At 41.4% G+C, this 25,305-nt stretch overlaps 1 protein-coding gene across 1 annotated transcript; it reads left to right on the top strand.

The window, feature by feature from the left end:
* LCA5 (lebercilin LCA5) lies at positions 1 to 24,461 on the top strand (the record flags this gene model as incomplete). Its single annotated transcript, XM_080933984.1, has 7 exons — positions 1 to 199; positions 2,974 to 3,503; positions 18,518 to 18,655; positions 19,505 to 19,598; positions 20,478 to 20,620; positions 21,575 to 21,704; positions 23,578 to 24,461. 7 exons carry the CDS (start codon positions 1 to 3, stop codon positions 24,459 to 24,461), a joined length of 2,118 nt encoding a protein of 705 aa, XP_080790110.1.
* Between the last annotated feature and the right edge of the window lie 844 nt (positions 24,462 to 25,305).

Genomic DNA, 25,305 nt, shown 5'->3' with positions numbered 1-25,305 from the left:
ATGGGGGAAAGAGCCGGAAGTTCTGATACTGATGAAGAAAGAGAAGGAGGCAAACACCCTCAATCTCGTTATTCGTCTGACTTTGGGTCCTCACCACAGTCTCCCGACTCCTCATTGCCTGCCAACACCACATCATGTGCCAGTTCTGTGGAGAAGAATCCCAAAAGACATTTGTCAGACAACCAAGTGCACCACCAAAGTAAGTGTCCAGAGATGATCCTAGGCACCTGAATGCTCAGGTGCAGCTCGTCAAGGCCCAGCGGAAATGAATGAAGCTCTCCCTTTGGTGTGTTTGTTGTATACATGGAGTAGGCTGATTCGCATTTAGAATAGGCTTTATTTTTATAAATTATATGTTGCTTGTATTTAAATATTACCATATATTATTATTTTAATATTCAGGTTCATACAGAAGAAGGCACTACAAGACAGCCCATCTTTTCTTCTTCCTAAGGAACTATCTCATGCTCTCTAAGGCGCTTAGAGTAAAGTCAGAGCCTACGAAGCTGCTGTACTGTTCCATATCTTTGTTTTTAATTAACTGAAAGCAGAGACATTGATAATGACATTATGACTATGACATTATGACATTAGACATTAATTAATTGATTATGAGGTATTTTCTTCCACAGACGTGTGACCTTAGGTAGGTAGCACAGTGCTCACTGAAGATGTGCAACTTAAACCTAGGGATGGGTTTGAGACTGTGTTATTGTCCAATTTGTTTGCCATTCACTGACTTGAAGGAGACTACGTTATTATTAGACATAATTTTTGTTATTAGAATGTTACTGTTCTGGAGCATGCTTAGCTGTGCAATGTTAGGTAAATGTCTCCATTTTAATAAATCTCTGGGTTCAGAAAATTCCATTGTGATGATAACAAAATGCACAGTCTGTAAGAACAACACAGAACAACAAGCCATGGCGAAGGAAATAACTGTGACCCGTGGATACATGCAGCACACTTATGATAATAATTCTGCAAATTATTGCGACTTCCTGAGGCAAGGCAGCGAGTGGGAGATAATAAAATTAAAAAATAAGATGAAAATCACAAAGGATGACTATTCCCACAAGAGCCATGTGTTCATGAGCCCTAGTCCAGCTCCTTAAGATGCCCGTCTACTGACATCCAAGCATTTGTTTTGTTCTGCTGCCATTCCCTTCTGCCCCCTCCTCTGCCTTCCGAGTATCATCTTTGTTTTTTTAACCTTCCTCTGAATCTGGTTCTTACAATTTAGTTAATTGGGAACATGGTCTCAAGCTTCTGTATACCTACAGAACTCTTGTCCAGTTGAATCTGGTAATCCTAAGGATAATTTAGGCATCTAGAATATTATTGGCAAGAAGTACTTTAATTTTTCTTTTCTTTTCTTGGAAGCTCTCCAGTTAAGGGGATAACTTTATAAGCCTTACCTTATTGGAGGAGACTGCTGAGAATAAGCAGTGAAAAGCAATCCCAGCAGCAGTCAGGAAATTCAGTTATTATCTCCTTTCTGGTTTGCTCACTTTCTCCTGTGCTGTCTTTTGAATTAAATCCTGAGGTCATTTGTCTGCTTAGACTAAGCAACAGGACCAAAGTGAATTAATTTCTTGTCTTAGTTTTTGTACTGTTTCTGTGAAGAAACACCATGACCATGACATTTTTTTTTTTTTTTTATAAAAGAAACCATTTAAGTGGGAAGTTGCTTAGGATTTTAGAGAGTTAGTCCATGATCATCATTGCATGGATTATGGTGGCAGGCAGGTAGGGAGAGAGAAAGAAAGTCTGGGCTTGACATAGCTTTTGAAACATCAAAGCCCACCCCCAGTAATACACCTCCCAATCCTTCCCAAACAGTTCCACTAATTAGGGACCACACATTCAAACATGAGCCTATAGGGACCATTCTTATTGAAACCACCACACTCCCTCTCCCGGTACCAACTTTTGTCATGGTTACTATGAAGAGACCATGACCAAGGCAACTTCATAAAAGAAAACATTTAACTATGGTGACTTGCTTACAGTGTCAGAGGGTTGATCTACTATCATCATGGCAGTGAGTGTGGTAAAACTTAGGCACCCATGGCGCTGGCAATGTTATCTGAGAGCATTAAATTCTGATCCACAAACAGCAGGCAGAGAGCAAGATGGCCTGGGGCAGGCAGGCTTTTGACTGAGAGGTTGGTTTTGTTTGTTTATTTGGGTTTTGCATTTTGTATTTTAACCTTTTGGTAGGCTTTTAGATATCTCTTTTATAGAGTAGTTCTGTATATATCCTGAGACTTGTGTTGAATACATTTGTAATGAAAATACTTTAAAAACTTGGAGCAATGTTATAATATATTATATATGCTCTTAACAATCTTATGTGGTTTAAAAATGACATTTGTTTTATTTACGTGTGTGTGTTTGTGTGTGTGTGTGTGTGTGTGTGTGTGTATTAGAAAGCTGTTGGTTTTTAAGACAGTAATTCTTTATGGGTTTGTAGCTTGCCAAGTAGCTAGCCGGCTGGCTGGTGAGCCCCAGGGATGTCTGGTCTTCACCTTCACAGTGCTGAGATTACAAGCTCATACACCATGCATGGCTTTTTACTATGGCTGGCTTTTTTACATGGGTCGTGGAAAACAAACTTGAGTCCTTCTGTGACAAATACATTGCCATGTGAGCCATCTCTCACCCCTTTGAATAGAAACCAAGACCCCCAAGAAAAATTGACCTTAAATAATATCAAAATCTTAAAAACATCCTGGTATTTAAATTTTACATTAGTACTAGCTGACCTTGAACTCATAGCGATCCACCAATTCACCTCCCTCTGCCTCCCAACTACTGGGATTAAAGGTATGTGCCACCATATTTAGCCTATAAAATCATTTTCTTTTTAAGAACAAAAATTAAAAACAATAGGTCTGGCTCACTTGTTCTGGATGGATAAATATCAGCATAGTATGGCCGTGACTCACATCATCACTGTTTCTCTTTTAGCCGTTAGGAAAGTGGGTCCTAAGGCTGTACCCAGCAAAAAGGGGGTGCGAGTGGGATTTCGGTCCCAAAGCCTCAACAGAGAGCCACTTCGGAAAGATCCAGATATCGTAACAAAGCGGGTTCTTTCTGCAAGACTTCTGAAAATCACTGAGCTGCAGAACGAAGTGTCTGAACTACAGGTCAAGCTAGCCCAGCTGCTCAAAGAAAACAAGGCTTTGAAAAGTCTTCAGTATCGTCAGGAGAAAGCACTGAATAAGTTTGAGGATGCAGAGAGTGAAATCTCACAACTTATATACCGTCATAACAATGAGATTACCGCTCTCAAAGAACGCTTAAGAAAATCTCAGGAGAAAGAGCGGGCGACGGAGAAGAGAGTGAAAGACACAGAAGGTGAACTGTTTAGGACGAAATTTTCCTTAGAGAAACTGAAAAAGATCTCCGAGGCTAGACACCTACCGGAGCGAGACGATTTGGCCAAGAAGCTAGTTTCAGCAGAGTTGAAACTAGAGGACACTGAGAGAAAGATTAAGGTAAGATTGTATGCCCTTTGCAGCTCAGCCTTTGCTTAGACCTGAATGTGGTTTTTAATGTTAATTTTCTGGGATAGAGACTAAGGACAGAGCTGGCTGGTGGTGCAGGCCTTTCGTCCTTATACTCAGGAATCAGAAGCCAGGGCATCTTGGTAAGTTTGAGATCAGACTGGACTACATTCTAGGCCAGCCAGTGGTGCATAGTGATACTCTTACAAACAACAACAAAAACCACAAAAGAAATTCAGGACAACTGAGAACGTGTGTTTAGGGACTCAGGAGAGAGCTTAGTGTGTTGAATGCCTGCTCCTCAAACAGGAGGACCTGAGTTCTGCCCCCAGCACTTAAATAAAATTAGTTGGGTGTGGTAGGTGGTCGTGAGCTGTTCAGTGCTGGGGAGAGGAGGTGCAGTCAGGCAAATCTGTGGGGCTGACTGAGCAGCCAGCCTGGTCTAGTTGGGGAGCTCCAGGTACTAGTGAAGGGCCAAGGTGGACAGAAGCTAGGGAGGAAGGCCAAGGTTGATCTCTGGCCTCTACACATGCACACACGTGTATGCATACCTTTCGCTTACATGAAAGATTTCAAAGCTGCATGTCAAAGACTGCAGATTATTAGTACTCCATATGTGGATGGGTAAGTTTGAATCTTAATTATTTCTGGAAATATTTCTTTGGCTAGTAAATACCCTGTAAAAATAAAAAAGTCCCTTCCCATGAAGCTCATGAGGGAGGAGAAAGATCATAAGAGGGCAGAGAGAAGGTCATGGAACAGTGTGATCAAAAGCTAAAGCAAAATGGGGGGCTGTCCAGGGGAGAGAAGGGGAAAGTGGGCTGAGGGACATGGGGACAGTGGAGGAGGGAAGCAAAGAGAAGGAAGGATGGTGGCACACAGGCATGAGGTGACAACAGTCTGTGTGCGGGGTGAAGGAGGCACAGATAGGCCTGGAGTTGTGGCGTGTGTGTGTGTGTGTGTGTGTGTGTGTGTGTGTGTGTGTGTGTGTGTGTGTGTGTGTAACATGGGCATGTGGGAAGCTGAGGAAGGCCTGAGTTCAAAACCAGGTAGTAAGACTGTCTCTTAATAAAGGGTGCTGTTTTATTGTTGTTAGTGTGTTCTGCATTTTTTTTACTTCCTATTTTTGATATCATTGTAGATGGAATGCATTAATGGGAAAACTACATACGATGAGTCTCTATTGCCTTTTCCTGGTGTCCTCTGTATTTTATAACCTTCCCACAATATTAGAGTCTGGGAGTTGGTTCTGATACAGTGAGGTGATCCAGCAGACTGTACTCATGAGCATCGTGATGCACAGTTTCATTGCACACATGGATAGTTTTGTGACCATGGCTCCAGTTACGATAAAGACCAGCAGTACCTCTTACCCTGCTCCGTCTAGCCCGACATCCCTATAGTTCTGTCGTTTCAAGACTGCTATAGAACTGGAGTTGTTTGTCACAGAGGCTTGATGCTGGGGCAATGCCAGTTGTTGGGTAAGCTTTTGGTTTCTGAGTTGTGCCTGACAGTGTGGTGACAAAAGGCCATGGAACAGCCACCTGAAGGATGCCCCCTAGTTTTCATACTAGCGAGTAAAGCTGCCGAGACTATTCATGTCCACACTGTCTGTATGAACGTGGTTTTCATTTCTCTGGGATGTGTACTGATGTGCATGTGCTGGATTGTAAGGTAAGTCCGCTTGTCTGTGAAGCAGCTCCCAGCACCTTTACAGGACAGCAGTGCTGGGGCATGTTCTGGGAGCAGTGCCTTCTGCTCTGCTTCTTGTCCGAGTCAGCCTCTGGGTGGTGTTAACCTTGTTTTTAGCTCATTCTCACAGCCCCGTGGTACCTTACTGTGCATTTTCCTCAGAGCTTGGAGTTGAACATCAGTTCATGATTTTTACTCAGTGTCTTATTTTGTTCTTGGTGGGTTTATTTTTTTTCTCCTCATTTGCTAAATGAAGTATTTGTGTGTAGTTTTTATGATGATTTTTGAGAGTTCTCTACTTTCCTTGATACAAAGCTTTTTTAAAATGCATGGTTTGCAAATCTTTTCTCACCCTCTGTAACTTTACTTACCATCTTCACAGATGGAAAGATATTTCAAGGAGGAAAGATTTTATTTCATTGTGGTCCACTTTAAAAGGTTCTCCTTTGTGCTGTGGTGCTGTGTTGTCAGATCTAAGGACGGTTCACCTGCTGCCCTTTGAGAGAGACGTTTTCTCCTGTGTTGTCACTATCTAGAAAAGTAGGTTGTCCCCTGCTCTTTAATAAGGAATAAGTGACAAATACATGTTCAAAGTGTACAGCTCAGTATTTTATAAGCTCTGAGCTCTGTTTTACATGTATGGTAGCGGGTTGTTGTTTTGAGTTTGTTTTTTGTGCCAGTAGTTGTGGTCAGATCCAAGAATCAGGTCTCAGAGGCTCTGGTGCTTCCTCCTTCCTCGGGCATCTTTTACAAACACCATTTGGACATATTTTTAAGTGATTCTTTCTGTTGCTCTAATCTGTGCCGCTGACCTATCTGTCTTCTGTTACCGCACGCCCTTGAACCTTAACACACAGAGTGACTTCTTATAGGCTTCTGAAATTTTTTAAATCTATGTTAGATCTTCTGCCGATCTTAAAAATTGTGTGTGTGTGTGTGGGGGGGGTGTGTGTGTGGTGTGTGTGTGTGTGTGTGTGGTGTGTGTGTGTGGTGTGTGTGTGTGGTGTGTGTGTGTGGTGTGTGTGTGTGGTGTGTGTGTGGTGTGTGTGTGTGTGGTGTGTGTGTGTGTGGTGTGTGGTGTGTGTGTGTGGTGTGTGTGTGGTGTGTGTGTGTGTGGTGTGTGTGTATGCGTGTGGTGTGTGTGCATCGGATCCCTGGTGTTTGGGTTGCAGGAAGTTTTGAGCTACCAGATCTGTATGCTAAGAACTGGAAGAGCAGCAAGCTCTTGTACGTGCTGAGCCGCCTCTCAGCCTCTGTGCTCTGTGAAATGAGCTTGTCTGTGAACTTCCTGGAGCTTTACTAGGAACTGCTGTATGCACAGATCACTTTGTAGTGACCGCCACCTTAGCTGCTGCGTTTTCCAACTCCACGTGCCAGGTGTCTCTATGTATTTGACTCATTTTTGACTTCTAAATAGTCTCAATATCTTCTTAGATAGTTTCTAAAGTTATTTAAATTCAAAGCTTATTTCTACTGTAAAATTAGATTCTCAGTTGAATGTTTTATGCAAAGAAGCAATGTGGTTTTAGAAATGATCCAAGTTGTAGATAGTGAACTTACAAGGTTGTGTCTCAAAGTCTGAGGTCTGACCCAAACTGCTTCTGTGTAATTAAAGTTGTGCTGGGATCAGTGTTGAACATGCAGTCAGGGTGCCCGGTTGTCACATCTGCTGTCCCACTTTACTCCCTCTCTCGTGAGTGGTGTCACCCCTCCCAAGAGAATTCTTCTTTACCCACTAGCTTACTCTTTTATCCTTCACAACACAGTTGGCGTCTGACTCACTGTATGTAATTATTTTTCATAGGTTCATTAATCATCCCAGAACTTAAAATCATTAGTGAGTTTATAATCTGGCTGGGAAATGTGGCCTCCTTTAGCTTCTTCAATTTTGTCTCTTCCACTCTAAATTCATTTTCCCCTCTAGGTCAGTTGGTGATGATTAAGGCCAGTAATTGGTTAAGAGGGGCAGTGGGGTGACTGAGCCAGTGCGATGTTTCATTGTGACGTTGCACGTGTCACACACGAAACCTCAAGCACCTGGCTGGGTCTGACAGTTGCAGTAGCGTTCCTGCGTTCCTGCGCTGCTCCTGCGGTCCCACGCTGTCCCCGAAGGCCGTACGCTGTGTGGTGCCGAGGACTGGCTGTTAGTTCATTTTTGATGTTTTATAAATATGTTATCTGTGTATGGACTACAAACATTTTATATCCCTTGACTTGTATTACTTCACGAGCTTATATTTTACTTTTATATGTATTTTATTGTGCGTGTTTCACATATAGAACATGATGTGATTACAAGATACAGACATATACCAAAAATGGCTATAATAATAAAACAAAAGACCCATCATCTTAGGTGGTTGTTGTTGCTTCTCCGTGACATGAATAGTTACCATGTGCTCATATCATTAAAATCTTGAGCATATTATAGCAATTGACCTCGTTTTCATTTTGCACATCACATTTTTGAGCTTTTATATTCATTTTATGCTTTGAGACTTTCATGCATGAGTACCACAATCTTTTATGCCCAATACTTTCTTCCTCTGGCTCTTCCTGTATGCTTTCGTTCTCGCCCTCTCAACTGCACAGGTTCTTATATATAAAACAGCCTGGTGAGTTCATTCAGTGCTGTTCATATGTACATGTGTTTAGGGATGATTAGATTGCTTACCAGGGGGCTCATTCCTGGGGGAGGCTGACTCTTCCTCTCTCGGATGCATTAATGTCCTATAGTTTTCATCAGTAGATGGGGCCTTATGAAATTTCCCCCATCTATGTTGTCATGTCAACTGATGATATCGCTTTTAGGGCCTTATTTAGACCATATTGTTTAATATTTTATGGGTTCAGCTTCCCTGTCATATAGAAGTCAGAATCTTGCAGCAGATGGCATGGTCCTCTGGCCCTTACAGTCTTTCCGCCTCCTTTTCCACAATGTTCTCTGACTTATGTACAGAGGTTTTATTGTAGCTGTGTCTGTTGACAAGGCTCGGCCTTGGGATCAGACAGACCTCTGGTGTGTCTGAAGACAGCTATAGTGTACTCACATACATAAAATAAATAAATAAACCTTTTTTTAAAAAAAGAAGTGGATATGTGTGTAAAGAGAAAATAGTAAAACATTTCAGCCTGGGCAGTGGTGGTGCACTTGGGAGGCAGAGGCAGAGGCAGGCAGATCTCTGGGTCTGGCCTGGTCTACAGAGTGAGTTTCGGCACAGTCAAGGCTACACAGAGAAACCATGTCTTGAAACCCTTTAGTGAAGGATTTCAGTGACGTCAGCTCCCCTGACAGGTGTCCTTCTTTAGGAATCAGCTCATCTCCAGGCCCAGGACATACTAGGGTCAACCCCTAATGAAGTTATCTGTGCTCAACACTGTACAAAGAGCTGGCACCTAAATTAGGCCACGTTAAGCTCTTCTTTAAAATCACTGTTTACCTTTATTTTGTGTTCATATGCTTTTATTTTGGGTTTTGCTTCAACAAATTTATATATGAATTTGTCTTATTAATGTCATTTAAATTAGAAGTGTTCTACATGATACATTCATAAAAATTGAATGCATCATTGGGATAATAAAAACCCCACATAAAACATCATGACCAAGAAGCAAGTTGAGGAGGAAAAAATTTATTCAGCTTACATTTACATGTTGTTGATCATCAATCACCAAAGGAAGTCAGGACTGGAACTCACACAGGGCAAGAACCTGGAGGCAGGAGCTGATGCAGAGGCCATGAAACAGTGCTGCTTACTGGCTTGCTTCCCCTGGCTTGCTCAGCTTGCTTTCTTATAGCACCCAGGACCAGCAGCCCAGGGATGGCACCACCCACAGTGGGCTGGGCCCTCCGCCTTTGATCTTAGTTGAGAAAATGTCCTACAGCTGGATCTCATGGAGGCAGTTCCTCAACTGAGGCTCCTTTCTCTGTGATAACTCCAGCTTGTGTCAAGTTGGCACAAAACCAGCCAGGACACATGGGAACTTTCAAAATTCTTACTAACAGCTTCTTCAAAGGCATAGCACATTGTTGTGTACAGTTACAGGCTTCAGAGTAACACTGTTGTCTGTGATCACCCTTCTGTGTTACAGCACTGTGATGGCTGTGGTCATTCCTCTGCGCCGTAGTCATCCCTCTGTGCCGTGGTCATCCCTCTGTGCCGTGGTCATCCCTCTGCGCTGTGGTCTTCCCTCTGCGCTGTACTGGCTGTGTAATCTTCTTAAAATAGCATCGCATTTTATGTTCTTTAATACTTAAAACCTGATTTGAAAGCACAGAAACATGAGGCAGGGTTTCTCTTTGTAGCCTCATGGTGTAGTCCTGGACTTCCTTGTTCTGTAGATCATACTGGCCTCAAACTCAGAGATCTGCCTTCCTCAGTGTCTACCCCCCTCCCGGTTGCTGGGATTAAAGGTGTGAGCCACCACCACAGGGCTAAATAAATCGTTTTTAAAAAACATTTTTAGTAATAATTTTTCTGAGCTTGAAATAATTCAGGATGGAATTGGTTCGTATTGCATTCTTGTAAATTTCTTTAATATCTGACTCAGTAGAGGACAGCTGGGTCCTCAGATCTGCTCCTGCATTCAGTCTATTGCAATATGTTATTATGATTGATAAGTATGCAGACAATTCAGCCTCACACAGATGTTTGCAGTAATTAGAAAACAGAGGCGTATTTAAAAAACACTTTAAACCATAGATGTTCTTTAATGTTGCTCTAAAGCTTATGTTGTTTTTCTCGGGCTTTGGGTGCCTTCCTGACCACGGCTATAGTACAAGATTAGTCATAGCAGTCACTGACCGTCAGTCCGTCAGCAAAACCAGGGGTTATAACCATTATAGGGATCCACAGTCATCAGACGGAAAATTGTCTTCCAGCCTTCATGAACAGATAGACCGTAATTACGTGTACATAAAGATTTTTAAGAACTACAGTGTGCTGTAAGGTGTGCATTTAGTATGAAAATTCAACTCTACTTTTAACATCAGATTAACACAGAATAAGTTACTCCGTCAAGAACGCATGATGAAACTATTGCAATGTCCCCTCTATCCTTAAGTAACTGAAATTTAGGAAGCAGTTTGCTATTGAGGAACTCAATATTTACTGCTGGGAAAGAAAGTTTGTATAGACTTTCATGTAAGATACTCAGTTTCCCTTTACTCCAGGGGTGCCCTTGAGCACACCGGTGCCCCTTGTTAAAACAGTACTGCTTCTCAATACACGGTCTTTAGAACAAGGACTAATGGAGCATAGCTTCCCTTTTCTCTCTGGCCAGGTAAGTCCATTTCTCTCCCTGCAGCCTCCCGCTAGCAGCTACCCTCTGCTCTGAGCTTTTCTGCTTGTCTGAACCCAAATCCAGAAGCACTGCCTTTGCCTTGCCTCCTCCTGTGCTATTTTTAACACAGGGAATTAAGGCAACAATGGACGTCAAGCCATCAGGCTACCTCTGTGCTTGCCCTCTTGTCTTCTTTGTCTTAATCCCCAGGCTTCAGCTGGTGCGTCTGAAGATTCAAAAGACAGGGCTGGTACCTAAGGTGTTGTTGAGCTCAGGGATCTGATGGGTCAAAATCATACTTCATTTTTTTTTTTGTCACATCTATCAATCATTCGTCTGTCTGTCTGTCTATCTGTCTGTCTATCTATCTATCTATCTATCTATCTATGTATCTATGTATCTATGTGTCTATCTATCCACCCATTTATCTATCTATTATCTCTATCATCTATCTTTCTATTTATCTATTGTATCTGTCTGTCTGTCTGTCATCTATTTATAGTGCTTGCATACATATCTCTGTGTCTGTCTATGTAGTGGCTTGCATACCATGCATGCTAGTGGAAGTCAGGCAGGTAGGTTTTAGTTCTCTTCTGTTTCCATGTGGACTCTAGAAGTTGGGTTCGGGCCATCAGGCTTGGAAACAAGTACCTGTATCTTCTAAGCCATCTCACTGGCCTGGAAGTCATAATGTGTATGCCTTTCATGTGCCTCAAATACTTTTAGATTGGGAAACCTTTCATTTCCTCTGACTAAAATTGTTGTTGTTTTTAAGATTTATTTATTTTATGTATATGAGTACACTGTAGCTGTTCTCAGACACACCAGAAGAGGGCATTGGATCTCATTACAGATGGCTGTGAGCCACCATGTGGTTACTGAGAATTGAACTCAGGACCTCTGAAGGGCAGTCAGTGCTCTTAACCGCTGAGCCATCTCTCCAGCCCTGTTGCCGTTTTTTAAAGATTTTAATTGTGTGTTTATATGAGTGGAAGTGTGTAGGTATATAAATGCAGGTGTCTGCAGAAAACAGAGGAGGACCTGGGATCCCACGAAGTTAGAGTCGCAGGTAGCTGTGGACTGTCAATGTGAGTGCTGGGAACTGAACTCTAGGCCTTTGAGAGAACAATAGGTGCTTTTTCCTGCTGAGCCATCCCTTCATAGCTATCCCTCATATAACATCCCTTTATAGACTATTATTAAATGCTACAGAGATGAAAAACTATTAATGTTGAAAATGTGAACTGCTTGAAAAGGAAAACTCTGGTTGTTGTTAATTTTTACTCTAAAACAATTCTAAAAAATGATCAACACACACACGACACACAAAATAAATATTATTATACATATATATTTAATGACTTCAGACATTATGTTTGGAGGATCCATGAAAAATTCTAATTTAGTAGAGCAATTATTTTAGTTTTAGGCTAATATTTACATGAGAATTTTTGGTCTGAGAAGTAACAGAGGCTTTAACTTTCTTAACAAGAGGGGGCTTTAACACTGAAGAAGTTTGCGGTGACGTGTAATTTCCTCTGTCTGTGGAATGCTCCTGAGACTCAGTCCCTAGGAAGTAGTCTTTCCTAGCAAGCCTCTAGCAGTATGTCAGTGCCGTGCACACCTTCTCACCACAGACAGGAGTGTGTCAGTGCTGTGCACACCTTCTCACCACAGACAGGAGTGTACGCTGACAACAGCTTGACTCATTACTTCCTCACTGGGAAGTGTGCTTTGCATGCTGGGGAGGCAGGGCCAGGGCCTCAGGCGTATGTAGCAGGCACTGTGCAGGCTGAGGCATTCGCTGTCTTGTCGTGTTTCATTGAAGAGACGGGAACTAACTGAAAATACTGTTAGGAGACTTTCCAAGCAGGTCAGTGGCTGTCGCGGTGTTTGATGCAGACACAGCTAGGTGCTGCTTTCATGTCATGTTAGGCCTTGTCCCCGTTAGCTTTTAACTGACCGAGCTCCTAAAGGTCAGGAGCCTAATTTGCTGTGCTCACAGTATTGGATCCTGGGTCTGCTTTATGGAGTGGAATTCGTGTTTCTGGAAAGAGTGAGCGACTGGGTGGTCTCATGAGGCTTTTGTGACAGATGCAGAAATGTGGAGGGCGGCTGGTCTGATGACAGTGAGACTGAAACATATATCATCCTCTTGGCTCAGAATTTGGCTCCAAACAGGATCATAAAACGTGATCGAGGTTAACTATTAACTTGTCATTTGTAAAGAAATTAACTTTGTGAGTATCTATTGTTCAACCTCTGGCTAAATAGTTCTGGTTCTAAAAGGGAACGTATTTTTAGTCTTTAAGGCTTTATTACTGTTTAAAGCTCCAACAAAGGGAGTTATTTAAAGATGATAGTAGCCATGTAGTAGGAGGTATTGCTCAGAGTATATATAATAACTTGTATAAAATATTAACAAGCTGACAGGTTGAAAGCAAATAGGACAGCTAGGAAATTAAAAAAAAACAGCAGCAGCAGCAGCAGCAGCAAGCCTGTCTTGTAGGAAACAGAACCAACCGGTCTTTGAGTTGGCTGAGCAGGTAAGGGTGATTGCGGCTAAGTCTGATGACCCGAGTTCAGTCCCAGGGACACATATGGTAGAAGGGGAGAACTGGCTTCCCCAGGTTGTCCTCTGACCCACACACGTGTTCTGTGGTACAGGTGCATGCAAATGTGCGTGCGCACATTCATGCACACACATACACACATGTAATAAAATGTTTTTTTAATAAATGAAATAAATATTAAGGCACCGATCAGACTAAGAGAAAATGTCACTTCATTGTTCAAAGGACTGTGGCATGGAGGAGGAGAAACACTGTTTTGGAGGGGCAGTGGTTCTTGGTGCAGTACTAGCCCGATAAACATTGCCTAGAGATGCATTTCCACTCATTAGGAAGGAAGACCTTCCCAATCATTTAACTGCCTTGTCATCTGTCCCTTGTGCAGCTGCCTATAAGCTGGGCTGGGGCTGAGTGGTAGGAACACCGAGTAGTGGCGAAGGTAACATGAAGAGACCCATTGAAACAGATGATGGGCTAGTGACATTCCCAGTGAAACTCACTCTATAGAAGCCGTAAGGAACGTCTCCAGCCTAGCCAGTTTATTTTCAAACACATCTTTAGAATTGGTCTTTTCATTTTTCATGCAATTTTTTTCTTGTTCACTTTTAAAAAGAGGAAGAGATTCTGACAATGAAAAAGTCTTACCATCTAGAGATCTTATCTTTTAAACATCCTTTTTGGATCTTTCTCTGTGAATGAAAATTATAAGGAACTGGAAGCATGGTGCTGGGGTTTGGTTTTAACTAATAAACTTCATCTTAGCAGGTGCTTGGATCCCTTACCTTGCCTTATCCACCAGAGTGACTAATACATTCTTGTTCCATTAGTGTGACACATTTAGATTTGCTGAGGTACAGTATGGGATAATGTTACTTTACTTGCTGCGGTTTTACATATTGCTTAGTTCTTTATGCTAATCCAGGAGTTTTACATCAATGTTCATGCATAATTTTATTTATTTTTTCTTACAACTTTATTTTAAAAAGAGAGATATATGTACAGATTTTTAAAATGTTTTGGCATAACACTATATGAATATATTTTTGTCAGTACTTGATTCTTTCAGAGGTTTGATAGTATGCATTGAAATATTACTAGTTACTGTAAGCATGAAGTACATGTAGAACAGAACGTAACATGGAAACAGTCAGAGTTTTCTTGGTGTGTATAGATTAAACATAATGAGTTTTGAATATCAAAAATTGCCACAAGGCTATATTCTTAGCTCTTGAATTATTAATGACTTAAGGTCTAGGTGTACCCCACTCTGAGAGGGTGCTATACACTTTTTTTTTTTTTTCTAAGAAGGACTGAGGCTTTCACTTTTTGGCCTTTGGTTTTTTTTTTTTTTTTTTTTGTTCGTTTGTTTGTTTTGAGCTTCATATGGCCTGTGAATGGTATAATTTTATTTTATTCTAAGCTGTGCTTGTGCAGTTTTTGAAACTCAGGCTATAAAGTCTCGTGTAGGATGATGTGTAAGGGACCCTCTTTCACTCTTACTACACGTTTCCCTCTGAAGCCTCGGGACTGAACATTCTTTTCAAAGTTTGTATTTGGTTTTGTTTTGTTTTGTTTTGTTTCTCCTGGTTATGCCTTTCATTTCACACTTAGAGACTGATGGCCTGTATTCCATTTTCAGTCCTTCAGAGTAGTTTATATTTGTTAATTTTATCTTGGATTTTATATTTTCATCACTAAATTAATATCTATTACTAGTACATATAATTGTACATGTTAATGGGATTCACTTGGCATTTCTACATAAGCATATGACATGGATCACATCCATCCCTAGTGATCACTGTTCTGTTTATAGGATGATGGATTTGTGTTTCTGCATGTGTGAAGGAGTATGTGATATGTCTTCCTGTGTTTAGCTTACTTTATTTAACATGATGATTTCTATTGAATTTTCTGAAATGGCAGGGCTTTTGTCTTCTCAGCTAAATAATACTTTATGGTACATGGGTATGTGTGTGTATGATATGTGTGTATGTATGTAAATGGTATGTATATGCATGTATATGGCATGTATGTATATATGTGGTATGTAAGTATGTATGCATATGGTATGTGTATAATATGTGTATATGATCTGTATGTTGCATATATGATATGTGTGTGTATATATATGGTTTATGTGTGTATGTATGTATATGATATGTATATATATATGGTATGGGTGTATGCATGCATATGGTACATGTAGTATGTGATATATGTGTGTAGATGATATGTGTATATGTGTATTTATGATTGTGTTTGTGTATATGTGATATATGCATGTGCATAATGGTATATGTATGTGTATATATGATGTGTGGATGTGTGTATATGTTACACATGTATCATGTTGTTTCTTTTATGATTTTTATCTCTTGACAAGCACTCAGGCTCATTCTTTCTGTTGAATAATGCATCAGTACACGTTTGTGGCAGGTCTCTCTTGTGGGTTAAACTCTCCCTTTGTAAAGTTGCTTTAGTTAGGTGTGTTGTCATGGAAAGTCACTAGGGTTTAGCAGTGACTCTATCAATCCTGGCTTCTGTTTATTGGGAAATAGTTCATTGCTGCTTCAGTCTTAATGCTATTCTAGATATTTTTAAGTTGTGTACATCACCTTCATTCAATTCCAGCAGAGCTTATGAATCTAGACATGGGACTGTTTCTTCTAGCTTCTAGTTTACTAGAAAAGTTTTCAAAATATCAAGTAAAACTCTTTGGATTTTATTGGTATCTGTTGCCACATCCTCTTTTCATATTTAATTTTATTAATTTGGGTTATTATGTTTTCTCTCCCTTTTCTTTCCCTCCTGCACCCCTTTCTTCTCCCCTCCCCCACTCCTATGCACTTTGGCTAAGAGTTTCTCCATATTGCTAATAAGGTCTCTTTTCAGATCGCTAACTTTGCTTCACTCATTTCTTTAATGTTCATTTGTTTGTTTGTTTGTTCTTTCCTTCCTTCCTTTTCTGTTTTGGTTTTTCAAGACAGGGCTTCTCTGTAGCTCTGGCTGTCCTGGAACTCACTCTGTAGACTAGGTTGGCCATGAACTCAGAGACCCACCTGCCTCTGCCTCCCAAGTGCTGGATTAAAGGTGTGCACCACCGTCACCTGGCTAATATTGTTTCTTTAGTGTTTGTTTCAGTAGATTTTTTCCTCTGATCTTCATTGTTTCCTCCCATTTTCTAATTTGGGGTTTGGGTTGCTCTTGTTTGACCTTGGTGTATATTAGTAGGTTATTCATTTGAGATATCTCTTTTCTCTATTTATTATAGAAATTTGCCAAATGCTGAGTTAAATATGCTTGATTCCTTTCCTGGTCTCATTTTACATTGTAAAATATTTTATATAATGCTAGTTTAGTAGTTATGATTGCTTTATTTTTTCATTTGTGCTTATTTTGGAAAAGTCTTTATATTAAAGGACACCTTTGGTCTGTATGATAGTGTTTATAAGCAGTTGCTTACTCTTCAGCTACAACGGTACATGTCTCTGTGGTATTTGGGCTTTCTGCAGAGAGGTCTGACATTTGTCTTCGTTGCATTTTATCTATAATGTGCCTTGAAGACATTCTTTTCTGGTCGTGTCTATTTGGATTCTGTACTTAGGTGCTTATTATTTCCCCTGATTTAGAGAACATTTTTAAGCTGTAATTTCAGAGGCTGTGTTTTCTGTAGTTTGTACTACAGACACTCCTAGATCTGGAGTCTCAAGGTTGCTTTTTTGATCACCGATCCTGCAGTTTATGAATGTTGTGGTAGTTATGTCCCGATCAACAGACAACACAATCTTGAGCACTGAGTAAGGGCCACGGGCACTGGTTGAACCTCTGAGCCCTGGCCCTGTTCATCTTCAGCACAGCTGCAGTCTTCATTCCCCGTGGTGATGGCTGTGGCTTTCCTCTTGCTCCAGCTTGTACTTTCCACTTAAGTTCATCTGCTGTGCATATGTGAAGTGAGATCACAAGTAGCTCCTCGGGACCTTTGTGAGAAAGGATTCGAAGGCATTTTGTTTTGTTTGATACAGTTCCTTCTGATGTCCTTGGCCGAAAGGTTCCTTGACAGCAAGCAAAGAAATGTCTGTGCAGTCACAGAAACTGAGGCGTATGCAAGGGTTCCACACTCCTACTCTCGGTCTTGTGTTAAGGTGACTCCTGGCATTTTCCACGTTTGCTGTTCTGAGCTTGTGACTGCTCTTCAGCGATGAGTCTTTCCTTCAGGGCTCATGTTCTTTCCTACTGAAAGAGACTTTCTCTTCATGAAGACCAAGTTGTAAACTTTGCCATCATTTCTGAGAATGTTTTGACTCTGGAATGTTCGTTTTCCCAGGTCTCACTTGGGATCCAGCCGGACAGTGTGGTCATTTGGAACTTGAGCATGTTTCACCCCATTTTACCTGTGGTGTTTTTTCTCTCTTCACTTTAATAACTTCCTGATTTGCCTCAGAATAATCAGGGGTACCCTTTTCTTGCTACCTGTTCTGTAGAAATATTTCAAGTTGAAGTAGAGTTGCCAATCTCAAATGCTACAGTGAATGCTGAATTGTTTCCAAACTCACCTGTTGTAAACATTTAACATGTTTGGTTTGTATTATGCAGTCACGGGTCCCGTGTCCTCTTGTGTCACGTGTGGAGACACAGATTGACATTCTGAGGGGAAGTTACTTACATCATGCCCCTTGGCCCTAAATAGACCACATTTGGGATTTACATGTATACAGTAATTTCTTCTATTCTACTGTCCCCAGTCCGGTTTGTTTGTTTTTTTTTTTTTTTTTCTGTTGACTTAATTTCTCTTATACCCCTCCTCTAATACAAGATCCAGCCTGCTGGGAATCCAGTACCAACCTGTGTAGGTTTTTTATATAGAACATTTTAACTTAGTACTATGTTCTTGTTGCTATGTTTTGGATTTTTTGAGAGAGATTCATACCATGTGGCCTAGACTGGCTTTTGCTTTATTTTCCTACTGCATCAGCCTTCCCATATCTGAGATTACAGGTAGGAAAATAACAGTGTATTTGAAGATAAAATATTTTAATCTGAATTCTTTCTAACCTTGATGCGGTATGCTCAGAGACCAAGGGGACAGCTGGTTTCCTGAGAGAGCGGCCCAGGGCAGCTCAGTGCCTGCGTTTGCTGTCACCCGCCTTCGCATTCACTGCCCAGCAGTGCGTTCTGGAAGCTCCTGTCTCATCAGTTCTGACCTTTGCTTCCACAAGCGACTGTGCTGCAGAAGGATGTGTAAGGATTGATTACCCATCATCAGGAAAAGCAGGGAAGGATCACCAATGTAGGCGACTCCATAACTGCTAGTGAGCCTGCTTCCTGGTCTGTGTTTATACTCCTGAACGCTAAGCTTAGCCTAGGCTCAGTCTGGGTTGAAGTCTTGTCAGTGCTGCCAAGATGTCGCCTGACACATGTCCCATGTTTCACTATTGGTTTTGTTGTGGTTACACAAAGGAGCTATCGAAAAACCTGGAGCTGAGCACGAGCAGTTTCCAGCGGCAGTTGCTTGCTGAAAGAAAAAGAGCATTTGAGGCTTATGATGAAAATAAAGTTCTTCAAAAGGAGCTGCAACGACTTCATCACAAGCTAAAAGTAAGCACGTTCTTTTAGACTTCATGATTTCCCATGCCATAAAAATCAAAGAAAAAAAATCACCTAATACTAAAGAATGGTCGCCCTTCATATTCACTACTATATAATCTGTCAGATTCCAATATCTGTCATATAGAAACAAAGCATTGTTAATGTAATTGCAATAAGGCAGTAAAATGCTGCACATGCCAAGAGGAACAAAGTAAATGAAACGAGTAACAGTTCTCAGAGAGGATCATGGGAAGGAGCATCTGCACCTCACTCTTACATGATCTAGTCTTCTTCACATGACCTGGGAGGGTTTGCTTTTTAAGTTCCTTTTGTTTAGAGGCAACACAATTCATAACTGTGTTAAAGATGCTTGCATTTGACAGAGGTCATTGATGGGCTGAAAGTTTGCTCAAAATTCTGCAGGAGTATGCATTCTCTTATACAGTTTTCTCTTGGATTACCAACTTGTCAGAAAAAGGCATCCTTTTTATATTGTGAAGGGCTCTTGGGTTGAAAAGTGTGATCCAACCTTTAAGTCATTATAACTCAAAACCCACACCTAAGAGAGGCTCTGCCTTCGTCTCTGTGGCTAAGCAGAGAGGTTAGTGAGGCACTAGTAACTCTGGGGGAGGAAGTAGAGCTTGTGGTTCCCCATCCTCTTCCTGTCCCCTCTTTCCTCCTTCCCTCCTGTCTCCTTCCCTTTCTCCTCCTAGGAAATAATATTTCTCCACTTTGACAGTAACAGTTGGGAGCTGACCTAGAGATATTTCAATTTGATATAGAAGAGATCGGTAACACAATGAAGGTGTTTAGTTTCAAACTGCTTACCTTCCTTCCCTGTATTGGGTTTGTTTTCAGGAGAAGGAGAAAGAATTGGATATAAAAAACATCTATGCTAATCGCCTGCCTAAATCCTCTCCAAAGAAAGAGAAAGGAACTGTGCGGAAACATGGTACAGTAGGGTTGTTGCTGAAACTGGAGCTGTTAACCACAAAGGGTATAGGGAAGGGGGAAGGAAGGAGCACCCTTGGAATGGATTTAATCTTTTGTTATGAGTCAGATTTAGTAGGAATCACATTTTGTTCAACTTTTGACTTTGTTAAAGAGAGGTCATTAAACTCACGTTTTAGGGGGGCAGGAGGGCTTGGGGGTTTGGGTGCTGCTGCTCTCCCAGAGCACTCCTGTAAGGTGCCTCCCAGTGACTTTAAACTCCTGCTCCAGGTGATCTGACACCCACTTCTGGGCTCTTTGAGCACCCAGACATACATGGCACATGGACACACAGACAACTTCTATACATAATTTTTTAAAAAGAGTTTGTAAATTTAAAGAGATACAGCTTACGCAGTCTCTGAGAAACCAAGCTGTTCCTGTGCGGAAGCATCGCACAGCATGCTAATGTTCAGCTTTGATGTTATCATAAATGAACTTAATTTTAACAACAGGTGAAAACCTTCTTACTGGAGTTTTGATCACGTAAAGTTGTATAATTATTCAACTACAATGCACCCTCCACTGCGGCCGTTCCCTCGCCCCTGCTTCTTCCCAGTGCATTTGCAGCAAACCCCAGTGTTTCACTTGACTTCAGAGGCTGTGTTGTTGTGCACTTTTATTTTTTTTAAAGCAAAGGTATAATTTTCCTGTGAATTACAGAAATTTTAAAGTATTAACTTTGCAAAAGTTTTTTAGCATCTGTAGTCCAGTTGCCCTCACATCACATAATTGGCAGCTAATCTCTCATGAACACAGTGTGTGCTCTCGGTGAGATGAATCTTACCGATTGAATATATCTCCACCTTGTTTGAAAGCTATCCTGTGGTTTTCTTGGTAGTATCCTGCCAGAGTGACTTTACAGACCTGTGTACTAAAGGAGTGCAGACCGCTGAAAACTTCGAGCTGGAAGAGTTTCCTTTCAGGGCACAGACTGTCCTTTGTTACGAAAACAGATGGGATGGACCAGAATATCTTCCTTCGGTGAGTTTTGCCCAATTTCTGAGGTTAAATCCAGAAAGCTATTTGTGCAAAGACGGTCAGAAGGTCTGCACATGCATCCCACCTCCCGCTGGTCCTGTGTCCAAATGTCTCATAAGATGCAGCCCAAGGAAGAAGGCGTTCATTCTGGCTCTTGACTTGAGGGAGTATCATTCATGGTGGGAGATGTGAGACATCTAGCTAGTCAGGAAGCAGAGAGGAATTCGGCCACTCGGTCAGCCCTCTTCTTTTTCCCTTTTGTCCCCAGCCATTAGGGTAGGTCCCCACACACTCAGTGTGGATATTCCTCCATAGTTCAGTTCCTCTGGGTTACACTCAGATGTGCATTTCCTAGACTACTGATTTTTTACTGTCTAACTGACAATAAAGGTTGACCACCATGGGAACTAGTGAGTAAGTTTATAATATTATCTGAGTTAGATAGAGCTAGTAAGTTTATAATATTATCTGAATTAGATACTACACAATTATTAATTAGAGATTTTAGACAAAATGAAGATTTAAAAGAGTGGGTGTGGCTGTCAGCGCCTGTGTCCGGCAGTTCAGTATTAGTCATCTTAGTTGGCTCCCATAGCTGGGGACCACCCATTGCCAGTTAGCCGATTCGTCAGATTTGGTTGTAAAAACAGACAAACCCAGGCTACCTTTACAGCTCACCTCTTTACCGTCTTCTGTAGATTTTTGGTTTTATCTTTATTATGTTGTTTGGTTCTGATATACCATATGTTTTCTCTTTAAAATTTTAGCTAAATTAAAAAATAATCTGTTCCTTTTTAAGCATCTTTCTAAACATGGTAACTTGTGATTTGTTAATTTATTAAGCGAAGATTTGATTTAATTTGTAACTTGGTGATTATGCTTAATGAATATTCACTGAGTTTAAAGTTTGTCCCTCCCCTCTTTCCATATGAATTTGCATTTTTGGATACATAACAGTACCTGGAGTACCAGGAGCGAAACGAACATGGATCAGAGATTCTAAGTTCAGTTTCGGAACAAGAAGGAAAGTACAGTGACGATCAGGACGCATGCTCTGCAAAGCAGGAGGCCGGGAAGCCTACGAGTGGTAAGAATTTGCGGGGGCAGTGGATGGACTGTCAGGTGGCTGCAGGGAACAGGATGAGGCTGCGGCAGTAGCAGACGATAGAAAACGGGAGTCAGAACAAGTGGATAGAGTTGGGAAAAAATGAAACTAAGACTCCAAGTTGCTACTGGGGTTTGGGAATGATGAATCAATTAATTCTAGTGAGTTTAGATGAAACATTTAATCAAAGAGGAAACATTTTCCTGAGTGGTGACTAAAACTTGAGAAAGAACTGAGAGCGCTCTCTGTGGCATTGACCTCCAACTGAGTCATGGGCTTGCCGAGGCACACAAGTCAGTGCTCTGCAAGCTCTGAGTGTTCTCATCATTCTTGTTTGTTTTTAATTTGCAAACCTTTACTAGCATTGCTTATAAGTTTGGAGAGAGGCAGTTCACACAGTTTAGACGACGGAAATGGACTTCTTTTCCATCTGGATCAAGGATGCTAGAGGTGTGGGTCCCAGGGGTCCCAGGGGTCCCGGACTAACTCCCATATCCCAGTTAATTCCATGGTTGTTGCATATAGAGAATTCTTTTGACATTGTTTTGAGCTGAAATGCGTAGAACAGAAATTTGTGATCCAACTGTGGCTTGAAATTGTTAATATGCATATTGGTTACGGCACAGAATAGAAAGTTGTTATAGGCAGTTTATTTAAAGGAACAACAACGACAACAAAAAGGAATGAAATGACCAAAGACTGTGGCCTGGTTCCTTAGGCTCCCCTACCTCCTATTCTATACAGGGTGATCTGATATCAGAATGGTAGAAGAATGTATGCTATGTACTAAAATTATGATAGTTTAATTTTTTCACTAGAAAATGACTTCAAAATTATAAAAAAAACTGCCCAAAAAAGGCCATAAACAACAACAAAGCAGCAAACAAAACAAAAACCCGTTTGACCCTTTACAAATGAATTGTGCACCTCAAAGCAGTTCTCTTGAGAAAGTGGCATGTGTTTCTTCCAAGCACAGACATCCTCCCATAGTCTCCATCCCAGGTCCCACATTCAGGGGCTCTCTTGGCCTTGTCTGTCGTCCAGATCGTCAACTTGTTGGCAAACGTGAGACTGTTCCTTGAAGCACTTTCTTTCCTCAGATCTTGATTATAAATTGTGTTTGATTCTCTAGGGATTTTTTTACTCTGCAGTGTTTTTTGCTTATGTTTTTTAGTCTGTGAAATATGTGTGTATAAACACACACACACACACACACATGCACACACACACATTTGTTGGTGCTGCTGGTGGTTTTTCAGAACAGGGTTTCTCTGGGTAGCCTGGAACTCACTCTTTAGAGCAGGCTGGCCTCAGACTCACAGAGATCCACCTGCCTCTGCTTCCTGAGTGCTGGGATTAAAGTCATTGCATCACCACCTCTTGGATTGAAATTAATATTTTTGTTGAGTATATACCTCTTTTTATAAAAAAAAAAAAAAAAGAAATGCTCTTTGTTTGAGATTTAACTGAGATTTTTGTCTTGATTTGAGTCAATATACTATTTGAGTTGTATGTGAGGGTTGCTTTCTCAGGACAGCCAAGAATTTGTGTGTAAGCTCATAGTTCTGTGTGTCTCGTCACACATCATGAGTTGGACAGTACTCTATAGAGAACCTTCCTACTGCTACATTGAAGACCAAAGTGTGCCATGGGACCATTAAGTGCAATTTGTATTGATTATTGTCTAATCCAGAATGTCAAGCATAGAAACAAAATATCCCAGTGTCTATTACACCTTTCTTAGGATGTCAAATGTAGATTAAAAGACATTTTTTTCAGAAGATGGTAGCTGAATTTTCCTATTGAAAAATACTATTCCTTTAAATTTCCTTTTTTAAAATTTCATTTTGTACAGAATGGGAAAGAGAAGATCTTGATAAGGTGAAAGGCAAATCATCTTTGCTAGGGAGGACGGAGAAGCTAGCATTCGAAGCTGGAAGGTTCCAAACAGAAAATTATCAAACGCAGACTGTTGATAAATTTGAAGATGAGGCAGAGAGACTAAAGACAGAAATGCTGCTTGCCAAACTGAATGAGATCAACAAAGAACTTCAAGATCCCCAGAACCTCAACCGACCCCCTTTGCCATTGCTACCCAACTACAACTCCAAGCTGCACTCCCCAGACAGGAGCCCCAGTTCTTACACATTCCCTGAGTCCTTAGACAGATCATTTAATGGACAACACCTGCCGGACATGAGTTTTTTAACTCCCAGGGGAGAAGGCCGAAGCTCAGGACCGATCCGGAGTCCAGGAACACTCCAAAGTCCAGGACCTCCAGATGAGTTTTCATTTGGTGGCTATGTGCCTTCATTTGGAAAAACATCAGGAAAGTCAAATCCACCAAGCCAAAAAAGTAGCCTTTTGGATTTCCAGAGCAACAGCTCTGAAAGCCTGAGTAAAGAAAATCTAGATTTAATGTCAAGGAAGGAGAGAAAGGCGACCCTGATGGAACAGCTGTTTGGTGCCAGCGCCAGCGCCAGCAACATCAGTGTCTCCTCCAAGAGCACTGACCCTTTCCCTGCTGCCAGCAGAGGTGACTTGGACCCGCTTCATTTCTTCTCTGGGGACAGAAGCAGCCGAGTCCGGGAGCCTGATAATGACACTGAAGACCTTTTCCTCAGCGAAGGAAGAAGTTTTAATCCCAACAGACACCGGTTGAAGCACACAAGCAATAAGCCAACAGTCACAGCCGTTGACTCTGTTGACGAGGACATTGAAGAGGTTACCCTCAGATGACTGACTGGAGCACTCAGAGTATATATATATTTTTTCAATTGTAAATATTAAAGTATTTTAATACAGTATTTATTATAAACATTTAAACTTTCCATGCTGAAGTAGCCTTAGTAGGGAGTAATTTTTTTTTTTGTGTGGCTAAATATGGCACAGTCAAACAATTAGTGCTGTACCCCAAAGCCATGCTGCTAAGAATGCTCTTTTGTTTTGAAATGAACACAAAGGAGGTGGTTTCTTACTGTTTTTCTGTTACCACAGCGAGGTCTCACTGCACTAGTGCTGTGGGAAGTTTGACTTCACTAGAATCTTCCTCATTCCTGTTCCCTCTTATTTTGATCCAACCTCAGTGGTCCTAAGCGCTGTTTCTCCACCGAGGGCTAAGTGGACATTGAGGGTCTCTGGTAGGATTATAGACCTCAGTGGCAGACAGCACTGGACTTAGGAGCCTTGCCCTTGTCTGAGGTGACACAGCCAAGCCACTCTTGAGTGGCGGTGGCAAGAATGTTGGGACTTCCTTTTCTTGGGGCAATATCCCTGGGTACTTGAGGTTATTTACCGAAGTGGACACTGGGCAGTTACTCCTGTGGAGGAATGGATACTCCTCAGTTGCAGGCCTAAAGTCACTCACTGCTTCTTTGCTGGCCACTTGTGTGAGTCACAGTGGGGCACAGGAGACATGGGGGCCTTTGTGGCATTCCTCTCTGTGGCTGCAGGAGGCCTGGGCACACTGTCCTTTCCCTCCTCTTCTGTACCCTCTATTCTGGGGACCGGGTGGAAGATTCCCTACCAGATATAGGCAGCAGGAGAAATGCTAGCCCAACACAGAATGACGTCCAACTCAATT

Source organism: Micromys minutus (assembly GCF_963924665.1).
Source record: "Micromys minutus genome assembly, chromosome: 21".
Taxonomy (NCBI): Eukaryota; Metazoa; Chordata; class Mammalia; order Rodentia; family Muridae; genus Micromys; species Micromys minutus.
Note: the sequence above shows the minus strand (reverse complement) of the source record. Positions and strands in the feature narration are given on the sequence as shown.